At 32.4% G+C, this 21833-nt stretch overlaps 1 protein-coding gene across 2 annotated transcripts in view; it reads left to right on the forward strand.

Annotated features, from left to right (window-relative positions):
- LOC108763982 (dnaJ homolog subfamily B member 6) overlaps positions 1–21833 on the forward strand; it is a 56663-nt gene that overhangs the window by 18143 nt on the left and 16687 nt on the right. The window contains exons 2-4 of one of the 2 annotated variants that reach the window (XM_018511959.1): positions 5298–5404; positions 5568–5677; positions 20425–20535. In XM_018511959.1, coding sequence (XP_018367461.1) covers positions 5340–5404; positions 5568–5677; positions 20425–20535 — 286 coding nt within the window. In that variant the 5' untranslated portion in view covers positions 5298–5339. The remainder of the gene's footprint in view (positions 1–5297; positions 5405–5567; positions 5678–20424; positions 20536–21833) is intronic. The other variant, XM_018511960.1, reaches the window with a different exon arrangement.

The following is a 21833-nucleotide window of genomic DNA, read 5'->3' on the forward strand; positions in this document are numbered from 1 at the left end:
CTAGCGATGGACAATACTTTCAGTGACATGTTTTTTACGACTTTTTAAAAATAAAGTATTACTTTCACGAAAAATCAGCGAGAACTTATTCAAGGTTCCAATATATTTTTCAAAAAATTAACCTGATGATACGGTCGCTCTGTTACACCCTGTATATATGTATATACATGTGTGCGTGTGTGTGTGTGTGTGTATCCTGGTGTTCAAAATAAAGCGTTACATATAGTATTATATCTATATTTTTATTTCGAAAACAAAGCATTTAAAAAAAAAACGTTTCATACAAAAGTTTTGTGACTTCAAGGGGAACATGAAATATTATTGGTTTGAACTTTGGTGGCGTTGTCAAAGTAAGGACACATAGAATTTTTTGAGACCTACTTTATGTTGCATATTCTCGTAGCTTACCTCGAGAGCTTTTCAAAAGACTAATAAAATATTTTTTCATTAAATACTTTTCAAGTTATACAGTTTGAAAGTTATAGTACTGCCGACATTTATATATAGCATTACTCCAGGTATCCGACCGATGGCTAAGGGTCACAAGCATAATGCATAAAGCACAACATATAACGCATAAAAGAATCAACCAATCTGAATCTTTCCTTTCCTTCCACTTCACGGAAAAGAACTCTGATTGATTCTCTTATACACTATGCGTTACGCAAAAATCTGTGTCGTGGCCCCTAAACCTTTTAAATGTTGTTCAGGATCATGACCTTCATAACATTTGACAAGATCAAGGCCATTGGAGAGTGTTTCTCTAATTCTTGTTTTTACGTAAAAATGAAAATAAAGGAAACAATAAGTATGTACATTAATGTTAGCCAAATCATCCTAAATAACATTCAAGAGGTTTTTAACCATCGGCCAGACATCTAGGGTAATGTAATATTAGCGGTATTATAATTTTCAATATATTTCGTATAACTCAAAAAGTATTTAATGAAAAAATATTTACAATACGAATCTTATTTTAGACCGTAGGGGAGACCGAGTCTCGTTGGCACAGCTTTCACAGTTTTAAGTATTAAATCCTTTAAATGATTGATTAAATTATGCTAATATGATAGAAAGAACCTTTTTCTACATTTTCATGTTAGGAACGATCCTGTATAGTGTATAGTTTCTTTGTAGTAAGTGAAATACGAACACGCTACATTGCAGCCAGCTTGCCCCGATAGTGGGGTAAATTGGTACATGTCACGGGTTAAGTTACCCATATATACAAACAGTCAACACTAAATGTCTTTGTTACTCATTGAGGTTAACTGCCAAAGAAGACAGTATAATATTTATGTTGATTTGTGTTGCTAAATAGAAAGCACTCAAAAATATGAAACATGCTCAGATATTAAGACAATTCAATGTATAGAAAGAACAAATCTAACCGTAAAAATAAGTAGGTTATATTCATTGTAATTATCGTAACAACAACTACATTACTATATTCGTTTTCTCATAAGAAATATATACAAAGTACTTACCATTTTCTGCTTTTATCACATGCATATTTATATACGGTAGTACATGTCACGACGCGTCTCACGCGCGAACGGTAACAGCACAGCATGCTAATCTATGCTGACCTTGCGTCAGATGCGTCAAATATAAGTCAACGTACCCCATCTCTACATACATTTGATTTTAATGATTTTATTATAACAAATTACTGTTATTACTCAAAATAACATGTCATATAGTAACGAAAACTTTTTTTTTAACTAATAATACGTTATTTAGATTTATTTTCTCAAGCTGAGAAACATTAATACGAAATATTGAAAAGCTCAAAAATCTACGTGATTTCCCGTGAATTAGATTTTTCTCTTTTTTTATTACAATACTTATTTGACTTAAATGAAACTTAAGGAAAAGTATCTATGTTATAAAAGAAATATTTTGCAGTAACTCTTCCATTGTTTCTTTCGCCACAAATACATAAACGGAACGCAATGCCAACTTACCTCTTGTGCCAACGAGACCCGGTCTCCCCTATATGTGAGAACACAATCGATAAACTAGAACCGGTCAAAGCTGGATCTTTAATGCTTTTAAATAATGTGAATTTATATAATATATTAAATATGTAGCTGTTTGAACTATGCGCCGAAATGTACTACATGTTTATGACTCGTAACTCGTGTGAGAAATATGCAAAAGAAATTCGGATAGTTGCAAAAAGCAGGTTTTTCGCTTATAGAACGAAAGATATTGATTGTATGGAAAAAAGTTCAGTATGAAATATGTAGATATTCGAAATACCTACAAAACGAGATGTAAAATGTTAAGGTCAGTTTATTAGACAAATTGAAAAAAATAGATTATCAAAAAAAATTTTTTTTCCATTCGCTCTCTGGTCATCGAAATTTGAGCGCAAAGCTTTGACATTTTCGTAAAACGTAGTTTTCGTTATGAAAAAATCCACTGTTTCAGCCTGAAATTTTTATTAGTTTTTCCAAAAAGATATTTGTTCACAAAAAATCTGTCTGCGGAAAATTTAATTTTTACATTTTTGAGCAATCTCTCACAGCAAAGTATAGGGATAATTTTTTTCTTCAAGAGTTACACTATTACATACACTTAGTAACGAAACAATTTTTTGCAATTAAACTATTTTAAAACGGTTTTGAGAAGTGAATATCTATTTTTCTTATAAATAAATGGAATAATTCTGTTAATATGCATTGTATTAAATAGTCGTGTGAAGTATTTGGCACAGCTAATTTCTACGAATTTATAAACGAATTCTTGAAATAAATTATGGTTCTTCGCGCTTTCTCACAAAAATAATCAATCTATTAACATAATTAATCCAAAGTTATAATAATGATATTTCACAAAACTTGATTGAAAACTACTAATTTTTCCATTGTTAAAAACAAACCAATAGAAGATCAATACTTTTAATGGTTTAGCTGGATCTTAAGTATTTATATATATTGTAATTCTATGTAAATTTATATACTACGTGATCTTAAATTACGGTATCACCCATTCTGCAGCAGATTCTGAAAAAATTCTCAGAACTGTATGAGAAAAAAATAAATAATTTTTATCTCTTACTGTTTTTCTGTAAAGTTGATAGTATTTGAGTAAAAAATTATTGAAGATCTATATTTAGTGATTTTTAGTAATTAATATCTCGTTAACTATTACGAATATTGCAAAATAGTAGAGGACTTTTCGACTCAGTTTAGTCCACTCTACCTACTCAGGATGAGTGATGTCATAATTTAAGGACATTTTGTACACTACGTATGTAGTCCTTTAAACTGCGTGCCGAAATAATTTTTCGGTCTTGAAACGTAAACTCCATTAAACAATCGCAGTAATATCACAAGTTAAAATGATTAGCAATTTAATAATTCGATAAGCTCATAAGCATTTTAGAACTATCTTAATAATTATTTTGGCTCGCAGTTTAAAGGACTACATACGTAGTATACAAATTTATATATAATTATACAAGCACTTAAGACCCAACTAGACAGTGGACCGTATCATCGCTGAGGATCTGCTTTCCAACAAAAAGTATATGTATGTATGTACGTACGTGATTCTATTTGGCAGAGAGCCAGTTATCGCGAGAGCAAAAGTAGTGACAGTCGAAGTAGCAGTGAACGCTGCGAAAAATTTTTAAGAGACACGCATACCCGATCCTTTTTTCCGTTTCCAATTTCAGTTTGATTTAATTCTTTAAAAAACAAACAAGTATTTCCCAATTCCCTCAAATATTTCGGTTTTTACAAGACTATCTTTAATGGATAAATCATTTTCAGATTAATCATAATTAAATTCAATCTTCAGTCGAACGCCGCAATATAGTTGCATACAATCAAAGCCTGTCTTCTGGATATATCATGAGTAATGTACATGAAATTCAGTCGTCAGTCTGTAAGAATACCTCATGTTGTACGACCAAGATTAGAATGAAAATAATACTGGAAATACAAAATAGGATCAAGCACATATAACAAGTAGAATAATAAATCTTATAGGAATCTTACCTTGTCATATGTTGTGAAGGAAACCAGTATAACTATTGTCCATTAGAGCGAGACTGTAGAAGGAATAATGACATTTGAAGGAACATTGGTTGCGTTCAACAGAAAAAAACTGATCAGTGAACGATTAGTATGATTGTTTAATATGATTGGTTCTCGTCTTTAGATCTTCGCTAGATCTAAATGTAGGAACCAATCGTATTAAAGAATCACTGTGAGCGCTCACTGATTAGTATTTTCTGCTGAACGCAGCTCATAACATCAAAGCATGCGTCAATTGTTATAATTGAAAGATGAGAGAAAGGAACAAGGAGAGGCGAAACAGGTTATTTAAAAACAACGAGGAAGGCAAAATGATGGAACTTAGATAAGAGATAATGTGTTAAGGATGGGTAGGTATGTGTCAGACAGTAACTCTGTATCATGTTTATTTAGGTTTTTTCTTGTTTAATTACGTGGACCATCTCAGATGTTAATCTTTTATGATACTGTCTTTCACATTGAATTTAATTATGACTAATTTGTAAGTGACTTATCCATTGAAGATGGTTTTGTGAAAACTGAAACGGTTGGGAGAAATATACAGTTTGTTTTAAAAACAAAACATTAACGTCGTGTTTGGTTCATTGTGTCCTTTGTACATTTAAATTTTAATTATCTGCGTCAATTAGATTCTTATTATTTTGATTTAATCATTTTGATCGATTTGTTCGAAATGAGCCGAAGTAAAGTCAGATTCGAATTGTGACAGTGAACGTCGAGAGAGTCAAGAAGTAGTGATTTGATGTTAGCGCAAATCTTGCTATTATATCTGACTTCCACCTTCATATTTCCAATTATTTTTCGATGATCGGCTCAGCTAACTTTAGTCATTTCGTCTTCGGGTTTACTCGCCTTTAGTTTGTTAGCGAGATTTCGTCGTTGTATGTGCATATTCCTATCTGCGCTTGATTTCAATCGTTAATTGACATCCACGTGTCATCGTGTATATATATATACACACACACACACACACACACACACACACACACACACACACATCTTTGCACGCTGACCGATCAACTCACAGAGTCTCTTCATAAACACGTTACGTCGACACGTTAAAGATCGTCGCAGTGTGAGAATCACTATTACGTCTCACTGTTACGGGGAGCTTAAGGAAGCATGACGTTGTTAGCGACGATATCAACATTGGACTTTTTATCGTATATCTCTATCATTATTGTGTTGGAATCGATCCCGCGGAATTTAATTATTGACTTCTATTGATTCTCTCATATTGTCCGACAGGTGGTTTCCTAGATCCTGATTCATCCTCGAACGTGTTGAACGATGGTCGATTACTATAAGGTGCTCGAAGTACAGCGGACCGCTACTAGCGCTGACATCAAAAAGGCGTAAGTTTAATCCGTTCATCGATTCTTCATCCATCTATCTTCTCTCAGGAGTATGGCGTTGTAAACGATTTAAACTAAGTTTTGAAATCTTGTGAAATGATCACCCAGTCGTATTTTTGACAAGCTTCGCTAACGTAATATCCGGCATATTTTCGTTCCACAGGTATAGAAAGCTGGCATTAAAATGGCATCCGGACAAGAATCCGGATAATTTGGAAGAGGCGAATAAAAGATTCAAGGAAATCTCGGAAGCATACGAAGTCTTGAGCGACGGTAAGCATACACACATGTGTCGAGATAATGATAACACTGTTCAACAAAAAAAAAAACGCACATGAACGAAGGTAATTGTTTTTCGTAGTTTTTTGAACGCTGAATACGATATCGTTTCCACATTGCTTTATTATCTTAAAATCTTAGTATATTTTAATATTATAATTATAATGTGTGACATGTGTTGAAGCAGTTTTATTGCCATCAAAATTAAATATATCATTACTGCAGGATTGGAAACGTTACTTCATTAATTACAAACTTCAGGTTTTTATAATGATACTTAGGATTTGAGAGTAAAAAAGTTCTGTCAACCATTCCCGTTATCACACCCTTCTTCTGTGACAATGGGTGTGCAGAAAGATAATTTAAATAGTGTCCCGAAAAGGTGTAGGTTTATGGAACCAGTCAAACTCTAAAACTCTTTCCTCATTAGCAATAATCGTCAAGTCCAAAAAATTAATTCTACTTCCCCCCACTTCTATAGTCAACTGTAATTTATGATGCCAGGAATTAAAAATTTCTAAGATCTTGTCAACTTTGTTAAGAGGTAATGCCATGAGAATGTCGTCAATATATCTAAAATAGAAAGCAATAGGAAAGTCAAGTGATTTTAAAATATCTACCTCCAAATCTTCCATTACCAGATCTGCAAATATCGGTGAAAGAGATGAACCCATTGGAGTACCTTCTTTTTGTTTAAAAAATTCCCCATTAAAACTAAAATAAGCTGACTCTAAAACAAAATCAATTGCACGTAAAAATTCATCTTTGGGAATTAAAGTAGTTCTACCTATGTATTCCCATCTATTAGCTATACATTTCTTTGCTAAATCCAAAGGAATGTTTGTGAACAACGAAATCACATCTAGAGAGATAAGGATCATATCATTATTCAAAAACATGCCCTGTAATTTTTGGACCAATTGGAAGCTATTATCTATATGATGGCTAGCCGGTTTCGGTGTTCTTTTTGAAATTAATATATGTAAAAAAACCAACAAAGAGTAGAGTGGGCTATTTAAAGAGAATGTGATAACTTTGAAAGGACAATCCGGCTTATGTACTTTAGGAAGGGCATAAACTCTAGGAAGAATGCCTTCCGTGCACAATAATCTTTTATATGTCAAATCAGAAATAAACTCATTTCTTTTCCAACCCACCAATAATTCCCTGGTCTTTTTGACTAGAGTATTGATCGGTATTTATCTCTTGAAATTTTAATATACGTCTCAGGATCATTTAACATTTTCATGACTTCCGAAGTATAGTCATTCTTGTTCAAGGCCACAGTCAAATTCCCCTTATCCACTTTTGTGAAAATGATAGTTTTGTTATTCTTTATGAATCTTGAAGTGAAGTTAATTAATTCATTCAATCTTTTTGAAATGTTATTATTTATACCAAAACTCGAAAGAAAACTTTGTAGTATCGGAGAGATTATGCCCCTACAACTCAAAATTCTACTAATAATTTACTAAGAATATAGCACATAAATAGTATCCACAATTCATTACACTAATATTGCATATGATACGGATTCGCTGTAATGACAATTAATTTCAGTTGCATTTTTTATTTTTACAGTAATAGGCGAACCTCCTTAACTTTTGTATTTTTACTCTATGTCCATAGAGGACGATTACTCATAAATGGAATGTACAGCTCATAAAAAATTTACAAAAGCTTTGAAATAAAACGTAATTGATAGTGAACGAATAAGATGTAATTAATAATGACATAGTAACTTATAAAATGTGTTTACAAAGTTTTATCATAAAATAAGAATAATAAATATAGAGGGTATCTCAGACCTGTGTACACTTCGTTGAAATGGAAAAAAGTTTTTTTTTATGAAAAATCCTAAAAGTTCTTATAAATAAATCGGGTGCACTTTATCGAATGATGATATTTTTTATCTTCCGATTCTGATCGAAAAATTCAGACCAGATGTTATATTTTTTAAACATAATGTAACATGTAGGATAAACTAGGGTATTATGGCCATACGGAAAAGATGGCCATAGGCCATAATTTCTCCAATAATTGATAAATAGTGCATTTTTATAGTCATTCTTAAAGATAATCAATATTTACAGTAGTTCATATATGAGTACATTGTTCAAAATAACAATATTATAAATATTATCTAATATTTTTTCTTCCGACTATCTGCAAAATTTTACACGTGTCTGCTAAGAATGCTGTTATAATGTCTAATAAATTACAGTTAAACTGCCATAATCAACATTACATACACAATAAAGGTACGTAAATTGCAATGTGACCTATAATTAATACTTTTATTTTCACTATTTATTTATAAATACTATGGCTATCTTTCTTAATATCATGATCATCTTTTCCCTAAAAATCAGATAAGATGGCCAATGCATATTTTGATAAAATTAAAGTTCTGTTAAGTATTTTCTCTTTAATTTCGATAATATTTGTTACTTTAAGCTTCAGTGAAAGTAATATCCCAAATATTGTTAAAAAGTAACAAGAATAAATGTATGTTTTTTGCATTTTAAAAAACTATGGCCATCATACCCGAGTTTACCCTATTTTTAATTGCAAAAATTCGGATTATAACGCAAAAAAATATTTCAAAAATTTATTTCTCAAAATGCGTCCATTGATCTTGAAATGATCTCGAAAGTAATGAAAAAATAAACTTTAACTGTTCTTGGCATAACCCAGGAGCACATGGTATATATCTAATCTTATGTGTATTGGTGTGTATATACTCGATTTACTTAAAAAAATTTTTGGGATTTTTCATAAAAATCACTTCTTTTCAGAAAGCTATATACATCTTTTATGAAGAAATTTTCTTAGGAAAGGATCTTACCTTGCATAAATAACGAGCGGAATTCCCTTCCAGGACTAATATTCAGATTCTCATATAAGTGTCACTTAAATATTTTATCTTTGTTGTTCACCGAATATTAAACAAGATGTCAAATGGTACTTGGGTGGGAATCTGAATATAACTCCACGAGAGAATTTTATTCTCCTCGTTGAACAAAAAACACGTGAAATAATGAGAATAACATAACACAGATTCCGAAATAAAATTAATGAGTGAGTTGGAGGTTTATACGAAACTTGAAACAGTCGCAGGCATGATTTCTCATTACACAGTACGATAAAAATTGACTTTTTTTTCCTCTCCAAAATGCGATAGTTTTCTAAAGATTTTTTCGCACTGAACACGATGCCGTTGGCAGAATTTGCCTAGCACGTCAAGATTTTAAGTAAATCGGAATAAAAGGAGCTAAAAATGACGTTTTTAGCCACTTTTAACATTTTCTTTGCAAATAAAAGAAAACTGGTTTCTAAATAAACTGACCGACATCTTAAAGTATTAACAATAAAAACGTTGATGTAATAAGGAAATGCTAATGTGAGCCGATACCAGTTGTTCGTGTGTAATCCAATATATATATATTAAAAATAAGACGTTTCAACCCTAATATTGCATCCTTTTCAGTGTAAAATTATATGTTTGGTATAAATCCATGATATCAATATAAAAATATGTATAATCGTTCGATCGTCAAATCATCGTTAAAACTATTATTACTATTGAAATCTTCAAATGTCGTCTTATATTTTACTGAATATACAAACAGTACATGTTCAAAAAATTTCACTAAAATAAATGATTCACAAAAAAATTAATAAGTCAAAATAAAACTATGTTAGTCAATTGCACTAAAAACTTACGATGCAATAAGCTTAACGATGCGATGGTCTGTTACATTAAGATATGAATATAAAGAGAGATATCATTGTAATGTGAGAAGTCAGGCCGCAATAAGAATAATAAAGAATAGAGAGCACATAATGATTAAAAATAAATATAAACATAAAATATTAGAAATAAAAATAAAAAGATTCATAGGACTCTTAATTATTATAAAATTTCAAATAATGTTGTAAAGGATATATAAGAGTCAAATAAAACGTTAAAAAAAAATATATATATATATATGTCACAGAATTAAATTAAATAAAAATTTAATTGAACGCGTTAGTCAGCTTTATTACATGTTGACAAAAAGTTATCTGCGATTTTTTATATATTTTTTTATATTTATTGACAAGGATCGACTAATACAATGAGATACTCGAGGAAAAATATGTTAACAAATTTACACCAATAATAGTTTTAAATATTCTGAATTAAAATCTTTAGTAGCCTTTTTACATGCATTCACCGGTTGTGATACCACATTTTGTTTCTACAAGCAGGGAAGAAATAAGATAATAAAGACGTTACTTGAGAAACCTCAATTACAGATTTTAGCTAAAACATTTTATGATAAAAATGCTAATCCATTGGAAATTGCCAAAAATGGTTGTGAAATTATTGCTCGCATGTACAGTACGAAAAAAAAACAAGGTAATCTCAATGAATTGCGTTATTCACATTTTGTAAAATCAACATTAAGAACATCAATTAAGTTAGAATCGTTACCTCCTACCGAAGCAGCTGCTAAGGAACATTCTTTAAGAACATACCTGCAAGTACAACAATGGCTTGGACATAAAAATGAAGCAACGCAATGGGGCTGGAAGATATCCGTTCATGGTCTTCAGCCAAAATATACAGAAGATACGCTTATTTCTGACGAACTAATAAAGAAAATAACATGCAGATGTGAAACAGGTTGTAAAGGACAAACATGCAATTGCAGGAAATATGGTTTGCGTTGCTCATATCTCTGTGCCAATTGTCACGGCGAATCCTGCTCAAATATTGAAGATTTCTTAGAAATTCCTATAGACCAGAAATCTGCCAATAACCTTGATCTTGATCTTGATATTACACAAGAAACAATTATTGATGAGTCTGAAAAAATAATTATTAATGAGCGATAGAAGAATCATAAACGATGGAACTCGAAGAACAACAAGAAGAGGAAGATGAAAAAAAATATGAACCTATGACAGTCGAATCGCACAAAGAAGAAAATCGGGGAAGTAAAAAACGGAAATTAGAATAGCGAAGAATACAAAACATGTTCTCTATAGAACATTGCGACTTTAAATATAATTTTAAAAGCGTTAATATTTTTATTGTATGAATTTGACTTGTGCAGATCTTTTTGTTCTTAGCTACGTAGAATTTTAACAATTGACAATTACATTCGAAATATACATTTTTCAAGTGTACACTGAAATGTAGATTTAAATACAACTATTTATATAATTAATCAAACAACTCTTAGAATTTTACAATACATATACCTACCTATACTTACATATACTTTCCATGGCCCTTCAAATATTTTAATAATATATATTATATGTAAGCTCTCACGATATCGATCATAAATCGAAATAAACCTTTAGAACCACAACAAGATATTAATGTGCAATATAATTAAATATATTTGTCATCTAATTTATTAACTCTTTACTATACGTTTTGGCCCAGATTGGGGTTCTTCTCAATAGAATGATTACATAACATAAAGAAATTTACATAAACAAAATACGTAAATAACAAAAATGTTAGTCAGACATGCACTCCATACTCAAAAGGGGTTTTTTATTAATATAAACTAAGAAAATAAAAATTCATAAAACGAAAAGCTAAAAATTTCGTGGTTAGAATTACTTTGCGAAACATTTGGCTAAGCTATTTGTGTATATCTCGTCGAGCTACCCCAAATAAAAAAAAAATCATCTTTCTACGTCAATTTATTGCCGAGAAAATGTAAGTTTAGCAAATTTTAACGCACGAAATCAGGTACGCGCGAGTCGCCGAGCGGCCCGGCCTGCCCCACAATACTGCGCAGCAGTTTCCCCCACTCCGCCCAGCGCGCTGCCTCGTTCGCGTTCCTCAACTTTCCAGTAGTTTTAAACAAATTTTTTTGGCAGCAAAAATTTCGACAATTTTTTAACAGCAAATTCAAATTTTTCTTAACAAATTGATATCAGAAAGAACTCTTAATCTTAAAATTAGAGCTACAGTGATTTTTTGAAAAAAAAAAAAAATGGTTATCTCGGCTCCTAATAATCGGAGGGTAACTTTTTTTTTAAAATTCGTAGAAAAATGTCAGCTATCGAATGCTTCACACGGCTATTTGATATAATGCATATTAACGGAATTATTCCATTTTTTTATAAAAATACTCACTTTTTAAAATCGTTTTAAAATAGTTTAACTGCAAAAAATTGCTTTGTTACTAAGTGTACGTGATAGTGCAACTCTTGAAGAAAAAAAAGCACTCCTGCAAATTGCTGTGCGACTGCTCAAAGATGAAGAAATTAAGTTTTCCGCAGACAAGTTTTTAGTGAACAAATGGCTTTTTGCAAAAACTAATGAACATTTAAGTTACGTTCAGGTCTAGATTTGTTCGTCATCACGAGGGCTACATTTTACGAGAATTTCAAAACTTTGCGTTTAAATCTCTACGAACAGAAAGCGAGTGAAGAAAAGACCTTTTCCGGTGGTTTTTATTTTTTTTCTACTAAACTAATAGACTGATCTTAATGTTCCACATCTCATTTTGTAGGTATTTCGAATACATTTTTCATATTGAACTTCTTTCCATACAATCGACAGCTTTCGTTTTATAAGCGAAAAACCTGCTTTTTGCAATTATTCGAATTTTTTTCGCATATTTCCCACACGAGTCTCAAACATATACATTCCTTTTCTGGTAGCCTTCCGAACATTTCTGTCGAGAGAGATGCCTGTTTACAATTTTTTCGCGAAACGGGTCTTTTTGAGTCTAATTCTACTGGACTAAATGTAACATTTGTAGAGTTAAGAAAATTATATGTATGATCAGTCACGAATTCATGCTGTTCCTAAGTTTTTAACAAAGATTTCAAATTACTCAAAATTTTGTTAATCGGATTACGTGTTACAACAGAATAAGTATCTGTATTAATAAAACTTCTATTTTTTATCAATATAATTAATTTTGTCCATAATAACGACTACATTTCCCTTATCCGCCCACGTCAACAATATTTGTGGATTGTTTTTGATAAATTGTTCGAAAGGAATAAGATCAAATCATCCGATCTATTTTCTGTCACATTTTTAATATTTTGTAAATATGGGAAAAATCTATTTTTGAAATCATTCGAGTTACTGATTTTTAATCTTGTTAACTTATTTTCATATGTTTAATGAATTCTAACGTAATAGATTTCACATTGTGAGAAGGAAGGCAAAAGTTTTCTCCTATTGTAATAAGCTTTCCTTATTATTCTTATTGCGGTCTAACTTCTCACATTACAATGATATCTCTCTGTATTCACATCTTTACATAACAGACAATTGTTAATCTTATTGCAACGTAAGTTTTTAGTGCAATTGACTAACATAGTTTTATTTTGACTTATTAATTTTCTTGTGAATTTATTTTAGTGGAATTTTTTGACCATGTACTGTTTGCAAGGACGATACTACGGTATTTGGCCCACCCCCACAAATTTTAAATTAGTACCCTACATATGTAGGATTTCTAATTAGTTATCTAATTTCAAACCTATAACTTACAGCTTAAAACTAACAGACATTCTGAGAACCTTTTTTTTACACGACTGTACCTGGGGAAAACAACGTGCTTATAACTAAGGCGCATCTTTTTTTGTTCAGATTTTTAGAACTTTTAAAGCGCGTTAAACTATGTGCGCGATTCGCGATTCAAAAATAGTTGTGCAAGATTTACGTTGCTTCGAACATTCGACATGATGATCCAGTATCTAATAGAAGAATTTATCTCCTAGAAATAAAAATGTCACTAAACATTGCATGTCTTTACACAGTAATTACTACTTGTGTAAAATATTTGTTAAATATTTTTCAAAAAATTAGATTTAATTTTTTAATTTAAATAATTAAAAAAAATAAGAAAGTTACGAGGGTCGTCTGAAAAGTTTTGAGCCTTATCATGAAAATGGCGTTACTCGTCAAAGCCATTCTGGTATTATAATATATATCGTGATACTTACGAAAGATATCTGTGACAATTGTGGCCACTTTGGACGTTCAGTTCTTGTTTGACAATCCTTTGTGTCGTCATTTTGTAAAAATGGAAAAAATTGAATATCGTGCTATAATTAAATTCTTGCATTTGAAAGGCAATACGTCTACGGAAATTAAAGCCGAGTTGGACGCTGTTTACGGGGACTCTGCCTCATCATTTGCCACCGTGAAAAGATGGGTAGCTGAATTTAAACGTGGTCGTACCAGCTTAGCTGATGATGAGCGTTCGGGACGGCCAACAACTGCGATCACCACCGATAACATTGAAGAAATTCATCAAATGATAATGGACAACTGTCGAATTAAGATTAGGGAGATAGCAGAGGCTGGTGGCATATCAAAAGAACGTGTTTGTCATATATTGACTGAAGAATTAGACATGCGTAAGTTAACTGCGCGTTGGGGGCCGCGCTTGCTCACTCTGGATCAAAAACGCATTCGAATGAACATTTCTAAAGCTCTGTTGGAGCGGTTTAAGCGAAACGAGTCGGTTTTTTTGCGTCGATTAATAACGGTTGACGAAACTTGGGTCCACCACTTCACTCCTGAAACGAAAGAACAATCAAAACAGTGGATTGCGAAGGGTGAACCTGCTCCGAAGAAAGCGAAGACGGTTTTATCGGCGGGAAAGGTGATGGCGACTGTTTTATGGGACAGTCATGGAATTGTTGATCGACTATCTTGAAAAAGGTAAAGCAATAACAGGGACGTACTACACATCATTGCTTGACAAGCTGAAGGCAGAAATTGAGAAAAAACGACCGCATTTGAAAAAGAAGAAAGTTGCTGTTCCATTAAGATAACGCATTGTCTCACACTTCGGCGGTCGCTATGGCAAAAATTTACGAATTGCGGTTCGAATTAATTGACCATCCACCGTATTTACCAGATCTGGCCCCCAGCGACTTTTTTCTGTTTCCTAGGTTCAAAATTTGGCTCGGAGGACAGAAATTTTCATCTAACGAGGAGGACATCGTATCCGTAGACGCCTATTTTGCAAAGCAAGACGCTCAGTATTATTTGAATGGATTAAAGTGGTGGGAGCATCGCTGGAAAAAATGTATCTACTTAAAAAGAGACTATGTGAAAAAAATAAAATTGAATTTGACCGAAAAATTACTTGTTTCTATGTTAGGCTCAAAACTTTTCAGACGACCCTCGTACATTCGACTATTCATCGACGCGTATATCTCTACGCGAATCTCATGGAACAATCATTTAAAAAGACAAATGATAGATATTATATCGACGCTTGAGCCGTAGAAAGTATTATATCGAAAAAAAACATAAGAAAGGTCTTTGTCAAAATATTAATGAAAAGCAGTTTATTTCGCGTAAAGTGTGAAGACCGGTCTACGTCGGAACGCATATGAAGTATAAAGCGAGAAGAAAAGTCTTTTTTTCTTCTCGTGGTTCAAGTCGTACGAAATTAAAGAAGAGTTTATATAGCGCAATATTTTTTTCTCATAAATTTTATAATAGTACGACTGAGAACGGGAATTGTCTTAATTTTCAATCCTTTTTCTCGCACTCATTTATTCATCTATTATTTAATTTTTCGTAACTAAATATGTATAATTTATGAATAGTTAATATTGCACTATATAGAATTATAAACCCTTTTCTTTAGTTTCATGCGACTTGAACCGTTTTTCTCACTTTCTCGATGTAAACCGTACTTCGTATACGTTCCGACATAGACCGGTCTTCACGCCTCATGCAAAATAGACCGCTTTTCATTTCTTGACCTTTCTTTATGTTTTTCTTGATATAACATCTTCTACGACTCAGGCGTCGATATAAAAAAAGAAAAAAAGAAGAGGTAAGGAAAAAAAGATTGCAAAAATCGAAGAATATATATGCATAGTTCAATAATTCACGACTTTTATGTGTTTCCCAATTTATTGAAAAAAATATATTTCATTCTCATTCAGTACAATAGATACGCGGTGTTAGGCGCCTCTAAAACATAGCGCCTGCTCGCCATGCCTAACTCGCTTACCGTGTTTCGTCGTCCTCGACTGTTTGTATGTTCAGTAAATATAACAGATAACATTTGAAGATTCCAATAGTGACAATAGTTTTATGATTTGACGAATCATGATGATCGAGCAATTATACATATTTTTATATTGAGATATGGATTTATACCAAACATATAATTGAAACGTTTGTATCTTATTTTTAATATATACATTGAATTACACACGAACAATTGGCGTCGGCTCACATTGACATTTCTTTATTACATCAACGTTTTTATTGTTAATTTATTTGGAAAGCCTTATATTGTATTTCTATTTTTATTATTATTGTAAGTATAATTCAAGAGTTTTTAAGCGCGCGCGTGCGAAATTTGGTTCATGATCGTATGACTTTTTTCATCAAGTTATAGCTGTTCGGGGTGATCCCGATTGATCACGGGGTGATCTTGATTGGACACCACCAACCACAGCGACCGGTGCTTAGGAGCTTTGTAGTCTCAAGCGCTGTGAGTGGCTCGTGTCCAATTGAGCCGTGTCCAACTGGGTGCCACCCCCTCACATACACACGCACGCATCATGTAAAAGTAAATATGTATCTTTTTGAAAATTTTACAGAAAGTCTAAAATTCAAGTAGCTATAACTTATGCTATAGTAGCTATAGCTTATGAAAAGAAGTCATGAATCAAAATTCGTTCGAAAGCTTTTGAATTATACTTTCGGGGTCATTGAGTTTATTTAACCTAACCAGTTTTTCTTTTGCCACAAAAAAATGTTAAAAATGGCAAAAAACGCCATTTTTGGTCCATTTTATTTCAATTTACTCAAAATATTGATATGCTAGGCAAATTCTGCCAACGGCATCGTAATCAGCGCGAAAAAATTTTCAGAAAATGTATTCTCGCACTTCGGGAAGATTTTTTTTGTATCGCTGTATTATTGAATTAAACTAAAGTTTCACAGATTTTTTTTAGTAATTTGTGAAATTAAGCAAGGTGATGCCAATGACTAACTGTTGCGTACGACAGAGGGAATTCCACTATTGAGAGAGTTGCACACGTATACAGGCCCGGCAACTATAGTGGAATCGTGGAGCACTCCACACTTAAAATTTAACTTAGTGTGGAAATCCACACCAAAGGAATCTAAGAATTGGATTAAAAATTAACTGAATTTTTTTAAATGTGCGCGGATGTCGATTGATATTTATATATAATGGCAGTACAACTGTGCGCGTAACAGAGATTCAACTTTTATAGGGATCATTTATATTGGCCGTAACCGTGTGCTGTATGCTGTTATCTGTATAAAAAATTGACTGATCACAGTCGAGCATTCCTCTCTTGAATTGAATGAAAAGGGAATACTCGAATGTGATTAATGAATTTTTACAATTACGGCATTCTTACGGTTACGGCCAATATAAATGATCCCTTACCGACTGTCAGACAGAGCATCGCAATTCGCAATTGTAGAAAAGAGACGGCAACGAAGAACACAAAATATTGGGTATGGGAATAAGTTTCCGCCCTTTTTGAAAAGAAAAAGATGTGTTTATTTAAACAAATCTATATAAGTGAGTTTATTCAAAGTATGCTCCTTCGGAAGGGACAACTTTCTCCCACTTTTCCGGTAATAAACGGATTCCTCGAATGAAAAAATCTGGTTCTTTTGAAGCGATCCATTCATCAAGCCATTTTTTGATATCTTCATAAGAATTGAATCGTTCTCCAGAAAGGGCCGACTGCATGGATCGGAACAAATGAAAATCTGAAGGAGCAATGTCTGGTGAATACGACGGGTGGGGCAGAATTTCCCACTTTACTCCTTCCAAGTATTTTTTGACCGGTTTTGCAACGTATGGCTTAGTGTTATCATGTAACAGAATCAGCTTATTGTGCCTACTGTCCCATTTCGGTCGTTTTTTTTTCAAAGCTTCGTTTAAACGTATCAGTTGTAGTCGATAACGATCGCCAGTGATGATTTTGGACGATTTGAGCAGCTCATAATATATAACACCTCTCTGATCCCACCTGATGCACAACATAATCTTCGAAGCAAGGATATTTCGTTTTGGCGTTGATGGACTTGGTTCACCTGGCATCACCCATACTTCCAAGCGTTTAGGGTTATCAGTAGATCCATTTTTCATCGCCAGTTACGATACGATGTAGAAAACCCTTCCTTTGTTGTCGTTGACGAAGCATCTCGCAGATGACCAAACGTCTTTCCATGTCTCTCTCTTTCAATTTGTATGGCACCCAATTTCCTTCTTTTTGCACCATTCCCATTGCGTGTAGACGTTTTCCAACAGTGGATCTATCAACATTTAATTCTTTTGACAACCTATCGAGCGATAAACATGAATTTTCTTCGAGTAATGCTTGCAATTCTGCATCTTCAAATTTTTTCGGTGCACCTTCGCGTTCTTTGTCACGCACGTCAAAATTACCACTGTTGAATCACTGAAACCATTCTTTACAACTGGTTTTCGATGGAGCATGCTCACTGTAAACATCTACGAGCAAACGATGCGATTCTGCAGCAGTTTTCTGTAAAATAAAATAATGGAGTAAAACTTCCCGCAAATGTTGCTTTTTTGGAATAAATTCCGACATCTTCAACGCAAAAAAAGTTATTCTTTTTTACGCTTCGAACGAATGCCAACTATTGGACTCAAAAGTTTGAACACAAACCTTTCAAACATGTGTTGCCGTTCTATCAACCACACAAGCAATGCTAACGACATCTTTCTACAATGGGCGGAAACTTATTCCCATATCCAATAAATAAAAAAAGTCTTTATTTTGTATTCCCCCCTCCCCCTCCTTTCGTCAGTCAAAAATTTCGCACCCACGGGCGAGGTAAGTTTCCGCCCCTGCACGTATAGGATGAATAACTTTATTGCTGAGAGCGTTTCTTTATATAAAAATAATGGCTGGCTTGATCTTCTCTCTAAGAACATGGCGAGTCTGAGAGCTCCTTCTAGCCCGTGCGCAGCAAAACCAAACGCAGTGATATGCGCACTTGCTCTCTACATCTGTACATGAGTGTACACCGCGCGTGTAACATAACACAAATATGAATCTCGTGCGGTCAATCTAATATAAAGGCGTTTTCTAACACTAACAATTACGATTCTAATATAATCATTAATTATTATAAAATTATTTGTTAAATGTAAAGAATTGCCTTATTAATAAAAGTATGAAATTCTTCATGTTTTAAACTCACTTTGTCCCTCAAATATACTATTAATACTAAAAAATAGTCTATGGATCAATTTTCCCAGTTTGAAGAATAAAAAAATGCAGTAACTACTTATTTTTATTTTTTAATAATTAAAAATATACCTAATTATTAAAATGACATATAAGGTCTCAAATGATGTAAAAAAGTAAGACACATATGTTAAAAGAAGGAAAAGTCCTCTAAACTTATTTTTGTAGAAAATACACTTTAAAAACAAATATTGATAGTGTATACATATATTGAGAGAACTCAAATATGATACCGAATCGTTGACATGAGTTCGTTGTCCGATCTAGCTGAAACTTGGCGGAAATTATTTTTTTATGGATTGGAACCATTCTGAGAGATGTCGCGGAAAGAATTCGAAAAAAAAATTTTCTTCAAGTGTAAAGATGAACCACCCTAATACATTATATAAAGTCCTTATTGAGGATTGACAAGACTAACAGTCAGTTTTCGCTTTTAGCATTATGTCTTATACCGTGAATTTTTGGCAACCCTGATTCATTAACTTTAAACTGTAGCTCAAAAATTATAGCATTATAGACATTCGGGTACTATTATAGAATTTTCATCTTAAAACAATCGTAGGAATTTATCCTTAAGTATTATTAAGTTTACGGAATATCCTATACAGAAATATGAAATAATCCTCATAATTTACAGAATAGAAGTTTTCGTCTGTTTACATTATTTTTAGCCACGGAAACATTTAAACGATTAAACATATTTATTAAATCATATCGCTGAAATTATCGGAATTGTATCAGTCACAAGAAAGGATGTTAAAAAGTAGCCGATTTTTGCCCCTAAGCCAGCATGTAAAATTTGCATGGCTTTACTATTTCTTATAGTTTTTTGGTTGTAGAATTCTCATAGTAGAATTTATTTACCAGTCAAATGAGTTAAAAATCCTAACAATTGTAATCAAACATAGTATTTTTTAGGTGTATCATTCGGTAGTACATATCGTTTTTTTTAGATAATATATTTTGACATACATCCGCGATTGTGTACTAATAGACCTGTGTACGTATACAAGCATTCAGATTCATATTTGGCGATGTTGACAGCACATTTTCTCGTATATTCATTTTTGTGACGAGTCATATATTTGATGAGAAAAATGGGATCATAAATGATCCATCTTTGCGGACTTTCTGTTTTTATTCTTTTTTCTTATACTTTGACAGCAAATGGATGTCACCACGTAATTTTACGACCAAAAACTATAAGAAATAATAGTATAAATATATGCCGTCTTGGGAACAAAAATGACTTTTAACATACTTCTTTATAGGATTAATAATTGAATTAGAAGCCATCGCTTTTCTTTAACCGAGACATTAATGTAATAAAACGAAAGTTTCTTAGATTGTATATATAAATTGCGGATTCTAGATTATCGAGAAATTTGTATACGAATGAACGCAAACGAGAAGTATGTGTGTATGTGCGAAAAAGATCGAGGCGATATAGAAAATCTTTCCAGATGTAAAGAGACGCACTTACGATCAACGCTTATATCAGAAGGCGGCATCAAGGCCTGGCCGTGGATTCACCTTCCGAAGTTTCTTTGATTCTCCCTTTCAGCGATACTTTGGTACCACTTGAAAAATATGATTTGCAGAGTGCTCAAAGGATTGTATTCTGTAGTTTCGTTTCTTTTTTTTTATTTATCTTAATAACCTGTTGCAATATGTTTTTCGCGTTTTTTTTTCTTCTTTTGAAATGATTCAAATGCCCATGCCGTCGAAAACGGGCGCGAAACGCGATGGTCGACTACGATGATTACAATATCCGAGAATTTTGAGTTGCAAGTTCAATTAAAATACAACATGACTACTCATAAACATTGTGTTAGTACTTGATTCATAATTTATAATTAATAAATAAATTAATTTATTAATATCTCGTTTTGTGTGATTAGAACGATTTCAAATACGAGTATCGCGAGATGTAACATATTTGATTGCTCACATTTTTTTATTTCTTTGAAAAGGAAAATATTTGCGAGTTTTTTCTTATTTCTAATATCACATCGAATAATCACGTGTTGCAGTTAACCTTGCTTGCGTTCTATGATCAACATGTACTAACAACTAGTAAATTATATTGATACGATATTTTGAGTGGCCGCATAATTGGACTTTATTTTTTCAAAGAAATCTTAAATGATACAATTTATCACAATTTCCTCGAGAACCATTTGCCAATATTATTAGAAAATTTATATATGTCGAGGAGAAATGTGGTTTCAACCAGACTGCTCATTCTACGAGGACAATACACTTGATTCGAGAAAGTTATACTCCTGATGAAAAAAATGTTTAATGTTTATAAGCTAAACAATATATTTAATACATGAAAGCGATATATGATCAATTCCATAAACTTCTATATTATACACTAGACCAATTTCCTTATTTGCCGTACTTAAAAGTTGTCTTCAAAAACTACGTACTGTACAGGGAGATCTACGTAAACTGAACATCTTAAATATTTCATTTATTTTTAATGAAAAAAGTTTCAGATGGAAACAAAACAGTTTCGAGGTTAACATATTTCAGTCACATTGGTTTTTTCTAGGTGGAGGCACTAAAAATTTTCAGATCACCTCCACTTTTTTAAATGGAACAACATGAATTTTTTTACATAATATGATTTCTCTAATTATTCTGCGTATAAAAGTGTTAAGGTAAAGTTATACAAAATCAATAGTTTATGAGATATTTTATACTTTATTCTGGCATATGTTAACATAAAATGTTAAATATCTCGTAACTATTAATGTTTTGATATTCGTATCTTAATACTTTTATGAACAGAATAATGATATGAATCAAAAAAAGGTGTAAAGAAAACACATAGTTACTTATTTAAAAAATTATTTATTATAAA

The sequence above is a fragment of the Trachymyrmex cornetzi genome, unplaced genomic scaffold (genome assembly GCF_001594075.2).
Source record: "Trachymyrmex cornetzi isolate Tcor2-1 unplaced genomic scaffold, Tcor1.1 scaffold39, whole genome shotgun sequence".
Lineage (NCBI taxonomy): Eukaryota > Metazoa > Arthropoda > Insecta > Hymenoptera > Formicidae > Trachymyrmex > Trachymyrmex cornetzi.